Below are 20,237 nucleotides of genomic sequence, written 5' to 3'. Positions count from 1 at the left end.
ACTATATTGCCCGGTGGGTACTGGAAACATCTGGGGGAACACTTTGTAAAGTATGTGATGGTCAAACCACTACACTGTACACCTGAACCTAATACAAACCAATATTAAACATAAACTGTAACTGAAAAATAAAAGTAAAGACAAGATTATCCAATTTGTAAATCGGTCTTGAGCCAGTATACCTCTTAGAGCCTAAAGGCTGTGTTGCAGCACCTGCTCACACCAGGCCTGCTGCTCCCCAGGGCCTCGCTAGTGTGTTAGTTTTCTGGGAAGTGCTTGGTCAGTACTTGGTGATTGAGTTGGAAATTCTGGTTACGTAGAAAGCATTACCCTTACCCAGAAGTTTTGAGTTCAGGTTAAAGACATTAGTAGGTTATTAAAATGTTTTGTAAGTGTTTTTCCCTAGGCCTTAGGTCATTGAACAAGAGACCTAAAATCCCACCTACACAAATGTGCGTCCTGGATGTTTCCCACGGAATTGAGGGCTGAGCTTCCAGGCTGGCGGGCGAGGTGCGTGGTGTGAACCAGCTCTCCGACCCGCCGCTTCCTCTTCCCCTCAGCGGCCCGGCAGCGCGGACAGGCCCCAGGACAGCACCGGCCGCGGCCTGCCCGGCAATCCGCGGGCCCAGCGCCGGCGTCTCCGCCCCGAGCGAGGCGGTGCCGGCGCAGCGGGCCCAGGTGCGGCCAAGTCCGTTTGGCCCCTGCCTGGGGCGGCCCCGGCGCAGGACCCGCCTCCCCGCGGGATTGGAGGCCCGCGGCCCCGCCCGGCCCCGCGAGGGCAGCGGGGAGCGAGCGCGCGGTTTGGACGCCAAGGGCCCGTGTTCCTCCTCCAGCTGCGGGTGCAGGCGTCTCCCGCAGTCTCTCCGCCGGCCCCGCCCGTGCCGCACCCCAGGCCCGGGAGGAGCCGCCTTCGGAGGGAGACGCTGGCCCGGAGAGTCCCTGCTTCCGCGGTTGGTTCCTGACTTTTTCCTAACTCGAGTGAGAACCCGGCGCCCCCTTTAACTCGCGTTTGCCCGAAGCGCCGGCGGGGAAGCGGGTAGGGTTCCCTCTGTTCGGTCCCGGGAGAGCGAGAGGCGGGAAGCCAGTCTCCAGGCGCCCGCAGGCTGCGCGCTGGGTCGGCCGGCCTTCCCCGCGAACCGGGTGCTGGGCCGCGCGCTCCCGCCCCTGCCGCGCGCCCCACGCCCAGTCCTGGCTCGTGTTCAGGTTCTGGGTACCGGTTTGTCCCCCGGAAGCTGCGGTGAGCTTTTTTCACAGCCGCGGGATGAAGTCCAGAAGCAGAACACCCGGGCACTGGCCTGGAGGGAGGCTGCGGGGAAAGGGAGCTCGGGATCCGCGCCCAGGATGTGCGTGTCATAGTCAGTTTCATTTCGGGTCTCAAGTTTGCATGCCAACTGCCTCCCTCCACTTTAGACTTATTTAGAATTTTTGCCCAGCTGAACGTTGTTCTTTGGAGACTTTAGGTTTTAAACCAGCGAATATGTAGTGGACACTAGTAAATACAAAGTACTGGTTCAGGGGGAACCCCCACAAAACTTTTTTCTACTTTGGGCTCAGTTCACCATCTAACTTCCCGGCTTCCCTGGGCTCCATAGGAGGAGGACAGGTGAATATCCTGAAAGGTGTCAGCTGTTTCTTTGCACTACCTGAGACCTTGCTGTAAAAGATAGCCGGACACTGGATTAAAGTAAGTGAAGGACAGAAAACCTATTAAAAGGAACAGAAACGTTCTCATTTGGAAGATGGGAAGATGATACAACGGAACTTTACATTAATTTTTATTCAGAAGCTCTCAACACTTTTAAGAAATTATTTGGAAATACAGGATTGCAGTTACCTTCACATTTAAATTGGTTTCAGGCATATATGCTGTCCCCCTCCACCCCCAAAGAAATGTTCTCTTCCAGTGCAAAATCTCTAATTGTGAAATTCACTAACCTGTGTTCAATTATAATTAATTGATTAAAATTGTGTGACTGTTCTGTGGAGCCCATGCTTTTGCTGTTGCCAATACCACACTAATCTCTCAGGCAGGGCAGTTTTCACGTTGGTGAAGGTGGGAAGGGACAGGCTATAGAAAAACCGAAAGAAGCTGAAGGAGGCGTGTGCAGGCCTGAAACTGCCCAGTGGCCTAGACTTCTGCTAAATTATAAGTCCTTTTATAAATTATAAATCCATGAAAATCCCCAGCTTCTTTAACAAATACTCCGTGCCATTTGCTGTGTTTGGCAATGGTGTACATTGCCATTTTCACAATCCATAGTTGTATTCTTTCCTAGTGACCCAAGACCTCATGTCAATGAAAGGAATATGTAAAATTCTCTCTTTTTCATCAGAAATTGTGAACTCAGTTCTTAAGGTGTTAATAGTATTATAGACCCCCAAATGAATTTTGGAAATGTTGCATTAAGTTAAACAGGTTTGTATTTTGTGTTATGTTTGTCTGTTTATTTTTTTTTACCATCAGTACCTCCTAGATTTCAACATTGTAATATATGTGAAGCTTCCGTTTGAACAGACCCAATTGACCAGAATCCTAATTTCTAGGAACCTGGGAAAGTGCCCCCCCCTAGAAGATATTTTGAGAAATGTATATTAACCGGAATATTTTGTTGCTGTTGTTTCTATTTTTAATCCCTGGCCTCTCCCCTCTTCTGCCAGCAGAAGTGATGCCACCAAGAAGAAATGAGAAATACAAACTTCCTGTCCCACTTCCAGAAGGCAAGGTTCTGGATGATATGGAAGGAAAGCAATGGGTGCTGGGCAAGATGATTGGTTCTGGAGGGTTTGGATTAATATATTTAGGTAAAGTATAACTGTATATTACCACATGTTCTTATATAAGTCACTGTAATGTTTTGAAATTGAAACTTTGAAATAAAATAGAATAAATGTGCTTTAGTAATGTGAAGATAGTTAACGTGTAGAACGTCTAGTTTCAAAACATGACTGGTCTCCGTCCTTGTTCATTTTTTTTTTTTTTTTTTCTGAAGGACTCTTAGCAGTCTTTTCAGAGCCTAATTACACAGGCTACCAGACACAATGTTAATGTTCTTTTTTGAGAGTGTGTTTTCCTGGAAACATTGCTTTTTTACAGCTGGGAAACCACAACTACACAAATACAAACACTCTGCATTCGTGAATCTGGTCTGGTCATTTCTTAATTAGGCTCCACCAGAGAATTGCCCTTCAATATCTCAAAGCATCTACTCCATGGAACGAATTTTCTCTCCTGTGCATCTAGAGAGTCTACTGATTATGTGCTGTCTTTGGGATAATTGAGAAAATAGACGCTCAATATTATTTTCTGAGTTCTTTGGTGCATGGAGCCTTAGCTGAGGATATTTACCCTATATTTACACTTGTACACTATATTTTAAAATGTTTACACTAAATTTTAAAAAGCTCATTCAGGGCTACCTTAAACCTGTAGTTTAATGATTAGAGGTTATCTATAACAAGACTAGATTGAATAAAATAAGGTAAATATTAGTGATATAAAAAAATTACCTTGAAGGATAAGTTTTCCTAAATGTATTGACTCATTACATCTGTTTCTACAGGAGTTTAAGAAGTTGGTAAAAGACCCCATTGCGGGAATCTTGGGTTCCTCATTAAACATTTCAAACTGTTGGGGAGGAAAGGACTATCCCTCTACCCTCATAGGTTTGATAGCTGGGTTTATGAAATGAATTGACAACAGGTAGATTAACAGGAAACAAGTGTACAGATTTATTCATTTTAATGTTATACGCATAGGGATATTATAGAGAATAAAAAAGGAAACATCCCCAAAAATGGTGAGATATGAGCACTTATATACCACTAGAGGCCTGGTGCACGACATTCATGCACTGAGGGTGGGTCCCTCAGCCCAGCCTGCACCCTCTCGCATTCCAGGACCCTTTGGGGGATGTCCGACTGCTGGCTTAGACCCGCTCCCAGCAGGGAGCGGGCCTAAGCAGGCAGTCGGACATCCCCCAGAGGTCCTTAGCGCTGCCATGGAGGCAGGAGAGGCTCCCGCCACTGTGCTTGCTGGTCGTGAGCCCAGCTTCTGGCTGAGCGCACTGACCACCAGGGGGCAGCTCCTGCATTGAGCGTCTGCCCCTTGGTGGTCAGTGTGCGTCATAGTGACCAGTTGTTCCACCGTTTGGTCAATTTATATATTAGCTTTTTATTATATAGGATCTTAGTAGGGGAACATAAGAAGGGATGAGATGAATAGTCCCTTAGAAAAATAGATGGAGGATATGACAGTGTGTACAGATATACATATACATGTGCACATACTACTTGTGTGGTGAAAAGGAATGTATTTGCTCAGGCATGTGATCTGTCTCTTTTCAAATACAGAAAAGTCTTTGCTTCTTTCAGTCTAAGTACATGCCAAATATTTTTTGCTTATTTTTTCTCATTTCCAATCAGTATATGTTGTACAACAATTTTCAAGGTTCTGTATGTTTGCAATACCTCCTACTGTCTAAATTTTAGAACCTGGATCCTAAAAATATTAGCAAGTGAACACCATTGAGGAAAGGACATTAAAAAAGGTTTAGGTTTGAGGAAAAGGCTCCACAAAGAAACTATAATAAAACTGTGTCCCAAATGTTATCATTGTTCCTTCAAAAGTGGCACCCATGATTCATAGAATCAGCTCTTTAGTGAGATGCCTTCAGCAATAACTTCATTAAACTACTTTGTATTGATTATTTTGAAAGCTATCTAAGCAAATCCATTGGAAATTGTATCATGTTTTTGCATTTTACCGTGGTTCTCATCACTTCTTGTGTAAAAGTGAAGAAGCCGGTAATTTCAGATAGACTGTTTGAGCAGACACATTATCAGCATTTGTTACCTAAGGCTGAGGAGAAACTAGCCTCTTTGTCTAGCTCATTGTACATATACAGCTGTTCTCTAGTCTTGAGACCAGTAGCTAAGACCTTTCAGTGATCAGCAAAGGGCAGAGAAGTTTGCTGTTTACTCTTGACTTGAAGAGATGATGTGCCTGTAGCATTAATAGTAACACTTATAAGAGGGAAAAATTTGAATACAAGAACAAAGTCAAGGTTCTTCTTTGTATACAGTATGTAAAGAGAAAAAAAAGGAAGAAAGGAAACTGGTTTAAAGGATGGGAAAAAATGCTGTCGCTGTAGTATAAAGTAAGTGGAAATGTTTCTAAGACTCCCGGGGAGGAGAGAGAACTGAGTATGAATTCTGCTCTCAGAGAATTGCACAAATAAGAGCACGGGTTTTGGTGTTTGGCAAATCTGGGTTGAATTCTGACCTTACTAAGCCACCTAAAAATGGTGTGACTTTTTCCTAGTAACGAGTCTTTCTTTCTTTTTTTTTTTTTTTTTTAATAAATCTTTATTCAGATTATTACAATTGTTCCTCTTTTTTTCCCCCCATAGCTCCCCTCCACCCAGATCCCACCCCACCCTCTGCCCTTACTCCCCCCCCCCCCGCCCCCACTGTCCTCATCCATAGGTGTACAATTTTTGTCCAGTCTCTTCCTGCACCCCCCACACCCCTTTCCCTCTGATAATTGTCAGTCCACTCCCTTTCTATGCCCCTGATTCTATTATATTCACCAGTCCATTCTATTCTTCAGATTTTTTATTCACTTGATTTTTAGATTCACTTGTTGATAGATATGTATTTGTTGTTCATAATTTTTATCTTTACCTTTTTATTCTTCCTCTTTAAGAATACCTTTCAGCATTTCATATAATACTGGTTTGGTGGTGATGAACTCCTTTAGCTTTTTCTTATCTGTGAAGCTCTTTATCTGCCCTTCAATTCTGAATGATAGCTTTGCTGCATAGAGTAATCTTGGTTGTAGGTTCTTGCTATTCATCACTTTGAATATTTCTTGCCACTCCCTTCTGGCCTGCATAGTTTCTGTTGAGAAATCAGCTGACATTCGTATGGGTGCTCCCTTGTAGGTAACTTTTTCTCTTGCTGCTTTTAATATTCTCTCTTTGTCTTTTGCTCTTGGCATTTTAATTATGATGTGTCTTGGTGTGGTCCTCTTTGGATTCCTTTTGTTTGGGGTTCTGTGCACTTCCTGGACTTGTAAATCCATTTCTTTTCACCAGGTGGGGGAAGTTTTCTGTCATTATTTCTTCAAATAGGTTTTCAATATCTTGCTCTCTCTCTTCTTCTGGCACCCCCATAATTCATATGTTGGTATGCTTGAAGTTGTCTCAGAAGCTCCTTACACTATCTTCATATTTTTGGATTATTTTTTCTTTTTGCTTTTCCAGTTGTGTGTTTTTTGCTTCTTTGTATTTCAAATCTTTGACTTGATTCTTGTGATCCTCTAGTATGCTGTTGGATCTCTGTATATTATTTTTTATTTCAGTCAGTGTATGCTTAATTTCTAGTTGGTCCTTTTTCATATCCTTGAGGGTCTCACTAAATTTATTGGCCTTTTCTAGAAAATTCTTGAAAAACTTATAACCGTGGTTTTGAACTCTATATTCAGTAGTTTGCTTTCCTCCATTTCTTTCATTTGTGACCTGTTTCTTTGTCTACGCATTTTGGTTGCTTCCCTGATTGATAGAGTGGCTTTGTGTGCTAGGTATCTGATAGGGCCCAGTGGCTCAGCCTCCCCAGTTACCTGAGGTGGACACTCTTGGTGCACCCCTTTGTGGACTGTGTGCTCAGCCTTGTTGTAGCTAAGCCTTGATTGTTGTTGGAATCACTGGGAGGAATTGACCTCTAGGCCAATTGGCTGTGAGGATCAGCTTTGTCTATGATGGGAGAACTTCTGTGCTGGAGACACCCTTATGAGACAAAAGTGTGTTCCTTATGGATCTGAGGAGTTGTAATCTGGATGGTCCCACTCTGACCACTGGCTCTTGGATCTCCAAGTAGGTGCTAATTTAGCCTCTGCCTGAGGCCACCCAGGAGGAGCTATGGAGAGATCTGCAGATTCCTCTTCTTTGTTTGGGTTTTGGAGGTGCCCAGATGAGGCCCAGCTGTGAAGCAATGCAAGCTGCTGTGGGGCCTTGGGCCTTCTTTTGGATGTTCTGGGTCTCACTGACTCAGCTGCAGTTTGTTAGGTAAGATTAGAATTCAAAGGACCAGGCTATTTATTCATATGCAAAAGCCTCTGCGCTCAGCTTGGATGGGGTGGAGTCTCAGGGCAGAGCAAACAACAATGGCTTCGTGGGGTGGGATCTCAGGGCAGAGCACACAGCAATGGCTTCCCATCAGCCCTTCCCTAAGAGGTCCCTGGGTCTCAGTGTCCTGTGGTAATCACTGCAAGCACCTCTGAGAGAAAGCCGCCCTCGAGTTTTGCCCACTGCCAGACAGTCCAGTTTCTCCCTGAATGAGTCTCGGTCCCCAGAGTCTCGCCCGGAACTGGAGTTCAGCACAGTTGGGAGCTTTTGTCTCCCTCCCGCTTGAGAAAGCCAGCCACGCACTCAGTTGCTAGTCTTCTCCTCGTGTGCGCCGCTGTACCTCTGCCTTCCGCAGCTCCTGTGAGTCTCAGTGTGCTTTTCTTTTTCCTTCTAGTTGTAGAATTTCCACTCCGCCAGCCTTCCTGTGGTTCCGGATGATGTCCATTTTGTCTTTTAGTTGTAGTTTTGAAATTGTTGTGCGAGGCAGCAGTTTAGGTGTTTACCTATGCCGCCATCTTGGTTTCTCCGAGTCTTTCTTTCTATTTTGTTTAATTGGGATAATATTAATTGTGAGGATTGAAATAATGTTTTTAAACAATTTAGAACTTGGCAAGCACTTACATTTAATTTGTTTATTTAATTAGAATTTCACATCCTCAGTGATAATTGAACTAACTCTAGGTTCAGTGTTTGGTGCCACAGGGGGTTAGGATGGTGACAAAGACATCTATTGGAGGGATTTTCCATTTACCCTGCCAAGGATTGTGATAGATTTAGCTACTAATGTGGTATAACTAAGAACATAGGGAATGTCAGTGGAAGACTATGGCATTTTACTTACCAACCGTAACTATTTTTCCCTTAAAGTTTACAGTAGTAGCCACGATGATATCGTGGAAAATCCTCCTTTAAGCTGTCTTGTTTGCTCCAGATATGAATGATAATGGGTTTTAAGAGTTAGTAAAAAATCCAGAAACACAGAATCATCCTATCTAATAAAGAGGGAATATGCTAATTAACCATCACTCCGTCACAAAGATGGCTGCACCCACAGCTGAGGCCAAGTTCCCATAACGAGCCTTAAAAAGCAATCAGCAGGGACCTGAGGCTACACCCTCCCTTGACCCTGTGGGGCTTGACAGGGGACCTCAGGCTGCATCCCCCACCCGGCAGGGCTTGACAGGGGAACTCAATTTGCGCTTCCCATCCTGGTGCTGGGCTAGGGGACCTCAGGCTGCTCCCCCGGCCCCAGTGCCAGGCAGGGGGACCTCAGGCCATGCCCCCCACCAGGTGGGGCTTGACAGGGGACTTCAGGCCGTGCCCCCACCCCGGCACCGAGCCAGGGGACCTGAGGCTGCACCCCCTGCCTAGCGGGGCTTGACAGGGGACCTCAAGGTGCACCCCCAGTGCTAGGTCAGGGGAACTCAGGCCGCACCCCCCACCCAGGGGGGACCTGAGGCTGCACCCCCCTGCCAATGGGGCTTGACAGGGGACCTGAGGCTGTTACCCCCTCCCAGTGCCGGGCCGGGGGACTTGAGGCTGTGTGCCCCCCCTTCGCCCCCCGCCTGGCAGGACTTGATGGGGGACCTCAGGCCATGCCCCCCACCCAGCGGGGCTTGATGGGATCTCAGGCCATCTCCCATACCTGGCGGGGCTTGACAGGGGACCTCAAGGCACGCCCCCCCACCCCGGTCTGGGCTGGGGGACCTCAGGCCATGCTCCCCGTCCTGGCACCAGGCCAAGGGACCTGAGGCTACATTTCCTGCCCAGCGGGGCTTGACAAGGGTGGGACTAGCCAGGTCTGGATCTATCCCATTGAGGGGTGGGGGCCCGCCAGGTCTGGGTCTCACGCAATTTTGCGGCACATGTGGGTGGGCAGGGACTTGACTCTGGGTCCCATGGTGTGCCCCAGACTCTGACAGGAGGGAGGTTTTCTTATACATTTTACTAATTTTCTTTCATCTCTGACACTTCTATTATAGAGAAAGGGCAAATAGCAATATTAAATTATTTCCTCTAACTAATCCCCTTTTAATGTGCATGAATTTCGTGCACCAGGCCACTAGTAGATAATAAGCTTTAGCTAAGTCCCTTTGAAGACTTGTATGAGGAAAAATGGAAATGATTTATCTGTGGAAGTTTTAGTTTTTGAAGTTGGGCATAGTGGTGACTCTTTAGCAGCTTTAGAACATCAAGTACAGCCCTGACTGGTTTGGCTCAGTGGATAGAGCATCGGCCTGCAGACTGAAGGGCTCCAGGTTCAATTCCAATCAAGGGCATGTACCTTGGTTGCAGGCACATCCCCAGTAGGAGGTGTGCAGGAGGCAGCTGATCGATGTTTCTCTCCCATTGATGTTTCTAACTCTCTATCCCTCTTCCTTCCTCTCTGTAAAAAATCAATAAAATATATTTAAAAAAAAAGAATATCAAGTACAGAGTAGAGAATGTTTAAGAGTTACTTGCCTGAGAGACTGAGATTGGGATATTTAACCCATATGAGCCAGTTTGCTTTATTATCTTCCATTATTATAGATGTCACCCTTAATCCCAGCCTGTAATCTTAGAGTCACATGATAGGCTGGGACAAGTTAAATAGCAGGCTGTCACCTAAAATAATCTATGTATGCTTTATTGATAGTGAATCAATAGCACCTTTTATGAAGAAGAATACATTACTAGAACTAAAATGAACTCTGGTGAAGCCTTACGTCTGAATCCTTTATGCATGGATAAGTGTTTAGACTTCATCTAAGTGACCATCATTACGCTTTTTTGGCCATGCTCTCCAGTTAGCTCAATTTTGATCTTCAGAAACACAGAGGCGGGGGAGTTGGTAGGGATACTAGGATTTTTAGAAATTATTAAAATTTAACCCACTTATTTGATTGCTGAGAAAACATACTTCTACTTATAAAGAAATAGAAAAGGTTATTTATACCAGTATGATTTTTTTTTAATATATTTTATTGATTTTTTACAGAGAGGAAGGGAGAGGGATAGAGAGTTAGAAACATCGATGAGAGAGAAACATCGATCAGCTGCCTCCTGCACACCCCCCACTGGGGATGTGCCCGCAACCAAGGTACATGCCCTTGACCGGAATGGAACCCGGGACCCTTCAGTCTGCAGGCTGGACGCTCTATCTACTGAGCCAAACCAGTTTCGGCAATATACCAGTATGATTTTTACTTATTTTATTTTTTAGACAGCTGTAATGGGTTGATTTTTAAGGTATGAAGAATAATGTTCAGAAGAGCCTATCACCAAGATGCAGTTATTGGAACACATATTGCTTCATTGCACATTGCTGTATTAAATGTTATTCTGGCAGTGTTTTACCGAGAAGGCTTTGAGATAGGCAGTTTTATTTGACACAGTGCACCATTTTGATGCCACCACAACTGTTACTAGGATATTTTGCAAACGATACTGACTGTGGGGTGGAAAGAAGAAGGAAATAAGGGTAACTTGTACTAGAAATTATATGCGATAAATTAGTTCACAGATGAAGGTGTAGAGAGAGAAAAGGCGATATAAATTCAAAAGAGGAAAGGATCACTTGGACCTTGTGAATTTGATATATTGGTTGGGCCTATACTTAAGAGGCCCTAGCAGTTGTATTTTAATTTTGTGTGTGCTATCCACAGGCTATTAAATTTGAGTTTTTAAAGAGAGAGCACTGTCTATTTTCCTATCAGTTAAGAAATCTAAGTATTTACAAAAGTTTGGCTTTGTATGAAAAAAAAAAAAAGGGGGAGAGTCCTTCTAAGTCTTAGCCTTTGCTTGTCTTTTTTATTTTTTTAAGTGTCCAGCCTTTTTAACATATTTATATTATGGCTCTCATCTTCAACATTTTTGCTGTTAAACTCTTTCTTTGGGAAAGATTTATAAACTCTTGTTCTTCAGTGATTTACATATAATGTCTGTTCCACTGCACCTGTTACTAATTTGTAACCATTTACAATGGTTGAGGTTTTAACATGTGAAACCTATTGCTATAGGGACAGGTCTTCTCCAGGAGAAGAGCTCATCTCTCCTGCCATAGAGTAAAAGACTTCTCAGCTTTTGAAAGAGTCTGGCTTCCTTATGAAATATGGATAGACTTTTGCTTCTGAAGTGTTTTTTAGGGTCTTCTCTTTAGATATAGAAGAAGAATAAATAGTAGGAGGTATGGTCATTCTTTTAAGACATAGGCATGTCTGTGATTATAAAATAAATGAAAAGTGAAATTTCAAAGTTCTAAATAGGAGAACTCATAGAAATGAGCTATTTGGATGATATTTGTCCACCATTCACACTTAACAATGATACATAGTTTTTCATGGGTTATATACTGCGTACGTACGTGGTTTTGTAATCATGCTTCTTCAGAATGCTTCCCCTTATCACTCCTTTCCATGAACTGAGTACGCTTTACAGAAGTCTAAGTATTAGACTATTTTAGGAGAAAAGACAGACAACTCAGCAGTGATTCCGAGCCAGTTGTTGAAGTTTTCCATTGTTTTAAAAGGATGGCCTTCCATTAGTCAGGTAGACTTTTCTTTTCTAACATCTCCAATCACGTAATACTTGAGGAAAAAGCTGCCGGAGAAAGACATCCATCGAAGGCCAGAAACATCTACAGATGCAATGTGAACCCAAGCAATGAAGCATGTGGCCCTCCATTGGCATTGTATGATAACAGGAGGATCTTCTGGCAGAAGAACTGACTTTTGCTGCGTTCTGCATGCCACCCCTCCAAACCCATCTTTGATTGGCACCTATGCCCTATTGAAACTGGCATCACACCTTCTGAATGGGCACGGTGCCACGCTAGCAGATGGGGATGGGCAAAAGCCTGCCAGAAACCCAGTATGTGCATCAAGTTTAAGTATCAGGGGCCCAAACTTCCATCCAGGGATGTAAAAACGGCAGTCTGTTGAGAGCTTTTTTGTGCTTAAGGTGAAAGGACATGCCATTTCTACTCTAGCTTGGAGGTTGATTAATTTTGAAAGTCAAACAGGAGCTCCCGTGGCTGTGTCGGGCAAAATTCTATCTTTGGTGAATGAGAATTACTACTCCATGTAGGGAAGAGACAGTATTGTAATGAAGTTTCCAATGAGAGTTCCTCTCCTGCAAGTGCCTCCAGCACTTAAGCAGCATGCGTTCGGTGGAGAGGAGTGTTTCTCTTCTCCCGCAGAGTCAGGTGCAATCAAAGCCAGGTCTTCAGCCTGCTGCAGTAAAGAACCCTAAATTTAGAAAGGGCGGGCAAAGTTTGCAAGAACTCCTTGGTGGCAGCTCTTACCATGAACTGATGAGGCTTCACAAAAGTGTATAAAGGAGACGAAGGAAAAACTCCAAATAAAAATGCTTCAGCTTGAAACAGGAAGATCTTTAACAAACCAAAGGAAAAGTTTAGTCCTTTTTCCTCAAGGCAGAGATTCTTCTGAATTTTATACAATAAAAACTTAGTTTACCAAAATGTTAGAACCAACTTAATGCGTAAGTAACACAGCTTCCTATTCTAACATGTATTTCATTGCATGTCTATCATGTATATAAACTTCACTTCTTGAATAATGGATTTTGCATAAAATCGAGTTCTAAATACCATATTCCTTATGATCGTCTCACACCAACTACAGAAGTAGGAAAAAAAAAAGGCATCATTCCTTCTGATCACTTTAACCATATCCCCTCAATGCTCTTAAATTTACAGGAATGCCTGTAAGACCAGCTGTGGCCAAGAGAGTCTTTTCCCAATCGCCGTATAGCCATTGCCTTTTCTTTTCCACTGTGTAAACTTTATCTATGGAACAGATTCCATGAGACCGTTGTGAATACTTCAACGTATTCAAAACATATAACTGCCACAAATTAAACTACTAAAACTAAAGCTGGTGCAGGGTAACTGCCAAGTGAAACTGGCACGTCCCTCTGTCAGACTGCGGGAGAGTGTGCCATACAGGCCTCAGAAAACACAATTCATCCAGAAGCACTCTTGTCACTTGCTCTGATATTAAACCAGAGAAAGTGACATTAATTAAAGAAGTGACATGAGCCAACAAAGGCAATGAAACTCTCAGCTTTGGCTCATGTGCAGACCATCCAACTTGCTCTGCTTAGGTATTGTGGCCATTTCTAGTGAGATGTGTGGCTCCTTCCCCTACCCCTTCCCCTCCCCGCCCCCCCCCCCCACCAACACACACACGTCTTTCCATGCTGAAACATCATTTTCAAGCAACCACAATTTCATAGCCAGGGTTGGACTAGCCAGTAGGTACACTGGTAGTCATTGTAGGGCTTCCCAAAATGGTAGTGTGATGGCATGTGATGCATTTACTGCACTTGGTAACAGCCACACCGTGGAGTACCCAGGTTTGGTAGACTGGGAATGAGGGGCGTCTGCTGCTAGGACCAGTTGTGAAAACGAATGGCTGGTGGGCCTTCTGGAAATTCTAAGATGCTAAATTAGGGGAGTATCCACACCTTTTCTTTCTCTTTGTTCCTACAGAGTGCTCTCTCTCAGTGCTCATCTTGTTTTGTTTGGTTGTTATTGGTGTATTGTCCTATTCACCCCCCAACCAACATTAGGTGATAAACTCATTGTAGGCATTCTCAGGGCGCTTAACCAAGGCCTTGCTTGTGATAGTTTTCTAAAAATGATTGGGTTAATTAACTCCAGAAGTAGTTTGTTCTGGAAAAATAATTTTCCCAGCAACTGTCTGAGATGGAATTTTGTGCTGTAACATGTGGTGGAGGGATAAGACACAGTATTTTTTAAATACTCCATAGATTGTAGGATTTATTGGGAAAAGTCTGCTTTGCTTTGCTCATGCGTAGTGTAGGGAGAGTTAAATGGATATGGTATTAAGACTAAACAGTGTGGTGTCTAGATTAAAACAGTTCCACTGAGTAGCACTTATTTGAAGTAGACCTAATAGCAAGTATGAAATGGTGTGGAGAAAAGGGATGGTGTTTATTGTTAAATGAATTGACTTGTAGGCATGTCACATGCATAAGAAATCCACTTTTCACAGAATGTAAACACAACTTTAATGGGAAATAAATTATTGGAATTTCTTTTAAGTGAATGACAGGTTTGATTTAAGAGTTTTGTACATAGTCAGAAGCTTTTGTTCTGGTTGCTGGGCATAGGTATTTCATAGTGGAGATCAGGAATTTTTATCTATGTAATTAGTCATGAGGCTTAATGTACATTTTTCATATCAGGCAGACAATTGCTTCAAAGAGACAGCAGTGCTGCAAAGGAGCAAGAAAAGAAGGCCAAAGTTGACACACACAGAGGCAAAACAGTGTAGAAAAAAATCAACACGTTTTGCAAAATCAATCATTGAAAATGTGTCAGTGTTCAGGAGACTGTCTTTAATTTGCAATCCAACTGACAAAGAGTATTTAAATATGAGAGGCAGTATTATTGTGCCCAGCATGCCTGCTACCACTTGTTTGACTAGCTCAGAATAGAACACTGAGAGGCAAGGGCTCAAAGTTAAATGAACATTTATACATTTTAAAATCAAATGAAAGATTCAGAGTATATTCATGAATTAAAAAAATTTTTTTTTTCAGAACCCTAAATCTAATCAGCTGGAATTACTTTTAAAGTGTCATTCTATTTAACTTTTGGGAATGATGAATTTGCCTTTTAATAGGGATGCTGTATTTTATCATGAAGATGAAACAAACTGTCTTTTGTTAATTATTCCCCAGAGACACTGGCCATTTTTCTCTCCTGTGCTTAGTGTGGAGTAAAGGCAGCTTCCACAACTTTGTTTCAAGAGCACTCAGAAGCTACGGTGTGTGTGAGAGAGCATAGCCTCCTGGTGAGCATAGCCTCCATTGTAAGGTGTTCTGAGTGCCACCTAATGAAATTCTTGCAGGTAATGTTATCAAACCTTCACTGAGCGGGGCATGAGCATAGAACATAGAAAAGTAGAAAAGAATGAAAGAGAATCTGGTAGAGAGTAGCTGATGAGTCGGATGTGTCTATGGTATCTGCTACCTATTAGGGTAGTTTTTTGTTTGTTGGTTTTTGTTTTTTGTTTTTTGTTTTTTTTTTTAGGAAATCATCATCATCATCTAGTACTAAAATATTTTACTAGTGTGTGCCAAGCTCTGTGTTAAATGCTTTACACACATTGTTTCATAATCCTCCCAACAACTTAATATGAAAGATATTGAGGCCTCGGGAGGTTAAGTAATTTGCCCCCAGGCCACCGTAATTGTCTGCATCTACCTTTGAACTCAGATTTCTCTGCTCTCCCGATTGATGTCCTTTGTCAAGAACACTTTGAATTAATTCTAGCCAGAAAAAATAGTGGCAAATGACATGCTTATGACATCCTCATTTCTAAAATAACAGTGAACTATCTAATTGATAGTATTGGCAGCTAATTTGAGAAATCTGTTAGTGATGATGCTAATGGTGTCATTTTCATTCAGATTGACAACTCGAGGTGTAGAGCATCAGTGATATGTTTTTAATATTATGTTCATGAAATCTGTGAAAGAACATCTGATATTTATAGTAAATCTAATGTTAAGAACTGGAAAAAATACATTTAAAATGTATGATACTTAGGTCAGACAAAAGTTTTATGAAAAGTGAGAATAGGCAACCAATAGTACATACAAACTGATGAGAAACATTTGGTGGATTTTCCTGCTTTTTCAGAAATGGATAACTTTGCCTAGTTTATAGGATTTTCTGTATTTGTTTTGAGTCTCATAAGCAATAGGAAGATCAAAAGAGGCCTCTTTAACTTCCAATGACAAAATTTTCATAAGGATGTAAAAATAGATATTTTTATAAAATATTGAATTATTCATGACCATATCTTTTTCTTTATTGCATTGTAATTTAAAGATACACTATTTACAAGTCTAGGTCTTTCAAAAAGTAAGATGAACAAATACTTGGATAAGTGGAATCTTGATAAACAAAACATTTTCTTATAGACTTTGTTCAGATACCAACATATTTTATTTTATAATAGATGAATAGTTTTTTTAGTTATTTCAAGATATTATACAATAGTAGTGATTTATTAGATACCTATAAATGATTTTATGAAAAAAATTATAACATTTGGTGTAGAGGCAAATTTTAAGATATTTTTAACAGAGAAGAGAGTTATTGTAATGCTAATTTTTATGCTAGAATGGTTTTTGATGTATATACATAGCAAAGAAAAAATGAACAAAATACCATATTACATCAGAATATATGTTTTTGAGCACTTATGGTGCTATTAACGGGGTTACAATTTTAATTTCTGGAGAATGTGAAGAAAAGCTGTTCATTATACTTGATCTTTTTTTCTAATAAATGCTCATGTGTTACAAGTCTAATGTAGATATCCAGTGTCAAATGTATTACAGTTGAGAAGGAGTATTACTTACGCAAAGCTATCTTACTAATTGTTAGGATGGTAGAAGGAAAAGTAATAAAACCTACGAAAAAATTCTCTCACAATACATTCCAAGAAAAGTGAGAATAAAGCAAAACAGAGCTGTGTATCTAATGGGCAAATGTTGCTGTGTGATACCAACAAGAAGAAAAAAAATTGTATAGACTTCTATGATTTCAAAATTTCTACTCCAGCAGAAACTGGGGAACAGGTGTAAATGTTCTGAAATTATCTAATGTAATGTATATTGAATTCATTATGGAATCTTTGTAAAAATGACAGGTTTTTATTGGGAGAAGAATATTTCATTTCCTCTGACCCTAAAAACCTGTGAGATCTTGAAAGATGGTGAGAGATACAGAAACATGGAAAACAAACTTTAAGGAAAGAGTTGACTCAACTGAGCAATGAGTTAGTTGTACTATTAATGAGCAAGCAAAGCAAATCTAAGTCACAGAGAACTGACATAAAGAGATCATCATGTAAAAAAAAATAACGGTTCTGTTATCTGCTTATTAGTATACTAGAAGCCCAGTGTGCGAAATAGCGTGGCCCTGCCCACACACATGCTACTTGCCATGCTCGCAGCCCCGCCTACCCGCCCACCACCCCGCCTGCCGGCGGCCAGCCTTGTTGCAATCGGAGCCTGTGGGCCACACCGCGTGAGCTGCGAGCCCTGCCCCGCCACCGCGAGTGGCTCACGGGCCAGAGGGAGGGACCGAGAGGTGCTCCATGCACCTCCTGGTGACCGGTCTTTGGTCCTTATGGCGTTATGGCGTTAAGGCTACAGGTCTTTTATAATATAGATACTAGAGGCCCGATGCATGAAATTCGTGCAAGAGTAGGCCTTCCTTCCCCCAGCTGCCAGCACCTGGCTTCCCTTGCAGCCCCAGGGTCATCCAGAAGGACATCCAGTCTAATTAGCATATTACACTTTTATTATTATAGATTTGGATAGTAAGAACATCACATGAAACGGTAAAGGCCTGCAAAATAGAGATCATAATGAAAGATACAAGAAAGATTTCTCATATTTGAAACCTAACTTCAGCATGAATATTAGAAAGTGTTTCAAAAAGTGAGGGTGGAGCTGAAGTTCTTATGTAGTGGGTTTTTAAACTTAAAATACAGAATTTACGATGTCATTTCTGAAAGTGTATTAATGAACTGTGTTTAGGAATTATAGGGTTAAGAGTTGAACAAAAAAGTTAAGTTCCATATCAACCCTTTAGGCAAACTCAAAATGTCTTTAAATATATTTTTTTTTATTGATTTTTTACAGAGAGGAAGGGAGAGGGATAGAGAGTTAGAAACATCGATGAGAGAGAAACATCGATAAGCCACCTCTTGCACACCCCCTACTGGGGATGTGCCTGCAACTAAGGTACATGCTCTTGACCGGAATCGAACTGGGACCCTTCAGTCCACAGGCCAATGCTCTATCCACTGAGCCAAACCGGTTTCGGCTCAAAATGTCTTTAGGTAATAATACTACTAATGAAAACATTTGAATTAGAGTGTATCAGTGTTAAGAGTGTTAGAGAAATAGATAAATGGATTGAAAGGTAGTATATTATAAAATGAAATAAAATATGTAATATGTACCACAACTAATAAGTAATTATTGAAGGAGAGAGCAAAGAAGAATAACAATAACATACATTTACAGAGCATCTATAATAATAAAAGCATAATATACTAATTAGACCAGACGTCTTTCCAGATGAAGCCGGGGCTGTGAGGGAAGCCTGGGTCCCAGGAGCCAAAGGGAAGCCTGGGTCCTGGTTGCCAGAGGTAAGCTGGTGCTGGCAGCTGGGGGAAGGAAGGCCTACTATTGCATGAATTTCATGCATCAGGCCTCTAGTTAGATTAAAATATAGTTGCCAGTTAATACTTTAGATAAAAACAGTCAAAATCCTCTACTAAAAAATATCATTGAAAGTAGGGTATCAAAGTCTTCTACTGTAATTATATTGCTGTCTATTTCCCCTTTTAGATCTGTTAATACATTTTGGCTTTATGTATTTAGGTACACCCATTTTGGGTGCATAAATATTTACAATTTTTCCTACTTTACTTTGGTTTCCACTTAATGGAACATCATTTTTTTCATCCTTTCACTTTTAATCTCTGTGTCTTTAAAGCTGAAGTGAATCTCATGTAGGCATCACATAATTGTCTTGTTTTTTATTTTCTCATCTATTGAAATATTCTGTCTTTATTTGGAAAGTTAATATATTTACATTTAAAGCAGTTATTGATAGGTTTGGACTTGTCATTTTTGTAATTGTTTTTTGGCTGTTTTGTAGTACCTTTGTTCTTCTTCTCTTGCTCTCCTCGTTTGTGATTTGATGATATTTTCATGGTGGTATACTTTGATTTCTTTATATTTTGTATGTCCTCCTTCCCCATCTCCCTATCTTTTTAATGTCCCACTCTACTGAAGATGTAGCACTTTGAAAATTCTGACTTTTATGTGGCCACCTTAACTTCAGATGTCTGCCTCTTGCTTGCCCAAAAACTTGTCCTTTTCCCAGGAGGGCTTTAACATTCATATTCTTGGTTGCCCTGACTGGGCAGCCTCCTTCAGGTCTGCAGCCTGACCTGGAACATCAGTGCTCATGTGCATCTCTCACTGGCTTTTAAATGTCTTTGGCTTATCTATCTATCTATCTATCTATCTATCTATCTATCTATCTATCTATCTATCTATCTTGGCAGATCACCTCTGCATTTATAAGTTTGATTTATTTTATTCAACATCCTGTTTATTTTTATAGAGGAAGGTTTTGGTTTATCTAGTGTGCTAGTCTATTACATTCTTTACCGGAATCCCCCATATTTTAATTTTTCCAGTTGCTTGTGTAGATTTTGGTTGCCAATGTTAACAACACAAATAGATTTTAACTGATAAGTACAAGAAAAGCAAAAGGGGGTGTGTGTTATTAACTCTTGTAACTCATAAGTGCAGGCTTTTCTGCTTAGACATGGATAGATTTGAAGCAGTGTCACTAGGGTTTTAACTCTCTTTCTGCCTTAACCCTACTTTCCTCAGTGTTGGATTTGATTTTCAGATTTTATTTCCCATTTGGCTGAGGAAAGTGATTGCTACTATATCTAGGGTTTTGTTACTTTTATAGCTTATGGTCTATCTTGTCTAACTTAGCATTTTAACATCAAATCCTAGGAAGACTTTTTATAACATATTTGGGGCACTTTGCCACTTCTGAACTGGTTACTGTGGCCAAGTAGGCTTGTGTTTTCCAATTAGCCAAAGTGGTCATGTGCCTAATTCTGGGATATAAGGGAGGGTTCGCTGTGATAGGCAGCCCTTCTAGGTCCTCAGGGTTTGGTTCCTCAAAGGGAAAACCAGATCAAGTTCCCAATAAAAAAGAAATACTAGGAAGGTAAATATCACATATGTGTACAGCACCGTCCTTGTCAGGTCATGAGATCTCTCAACAGAAATTTAAATGAAGATATGAGACTACTACTTTCAACGCTGTCAGTGTCGGTGATTGATCATTCTTCCCATCCCCCAGTAAGTCAAACAAGCTGTAACTTACCAAACTAGATCCCTTTCCCTCCACTGGTAAGTCCTATCAGCTTCTGAAATCTCTGGAATCTGTTCATTTTTCTTTATATCTAACATTGATACTCTAGTTCAAGCTATAGTCCTCTCTCCTCTGGTCTACCAAAAATA

The 20,237-nt window shown here is 41.5% G+C and overlaps 1 protein-coding gene across 14 annotated transcripts in view; it reads left to right on the top strand.

Annotated features, from left to right (window-relative positions):
- Positions 1–752: 752 nt before the first annotated feature.
- The window catches only part of VRK2 (VRK serine/threonine kinase 2), a 167,778-nt gene continuing 148,293 nt past the window's right edge, over positions 753–20,237 (top strand). For 6 of the 14 annotated variants that reach the window (XM_080686716.1, XM_080686709.1, XM_080686710.1 and 3 more), the window contains exons 1-2: positions 753–950; positions 2,662–2,802. In XM_080686716.1, coding sequence (XP_080542842.1) covers positions 2,667–2,802 — 136 coding nt within the window. In that variant the 5' untranslated portion in view covers positions 753–950; positions 2,662–2,666. Of the gene's footprint in view, positions 979–1,592; positions 1,685–2,661; positions 2,803–14,909; positions 15,005–20,237 lie in introns of those variants that run through there. The other 8 variants (XM_080686720.1, XM_080686714.1, XM_080686715.1 and 5 more) reach the window with 7 other exon arrangements.

The sequence above is a fragment of the Plecotus auritus genome (genome assembly GCF_963455305.1).
Source record: "Plecotus auritus genome assembly, chromosome: 8".
In the NCBI taxonomy this organism is placed as follows: Eukaryota; Metazoa; Chordata; class Mammalia; order Chiroptera; family Vespertilionidae; genus Plecotus; species Plecotus auritus.
Note: the sequence above shows the minus strand (reverse complement) of the source record. Positions and strands in the feature narration are given on the sequence as shown.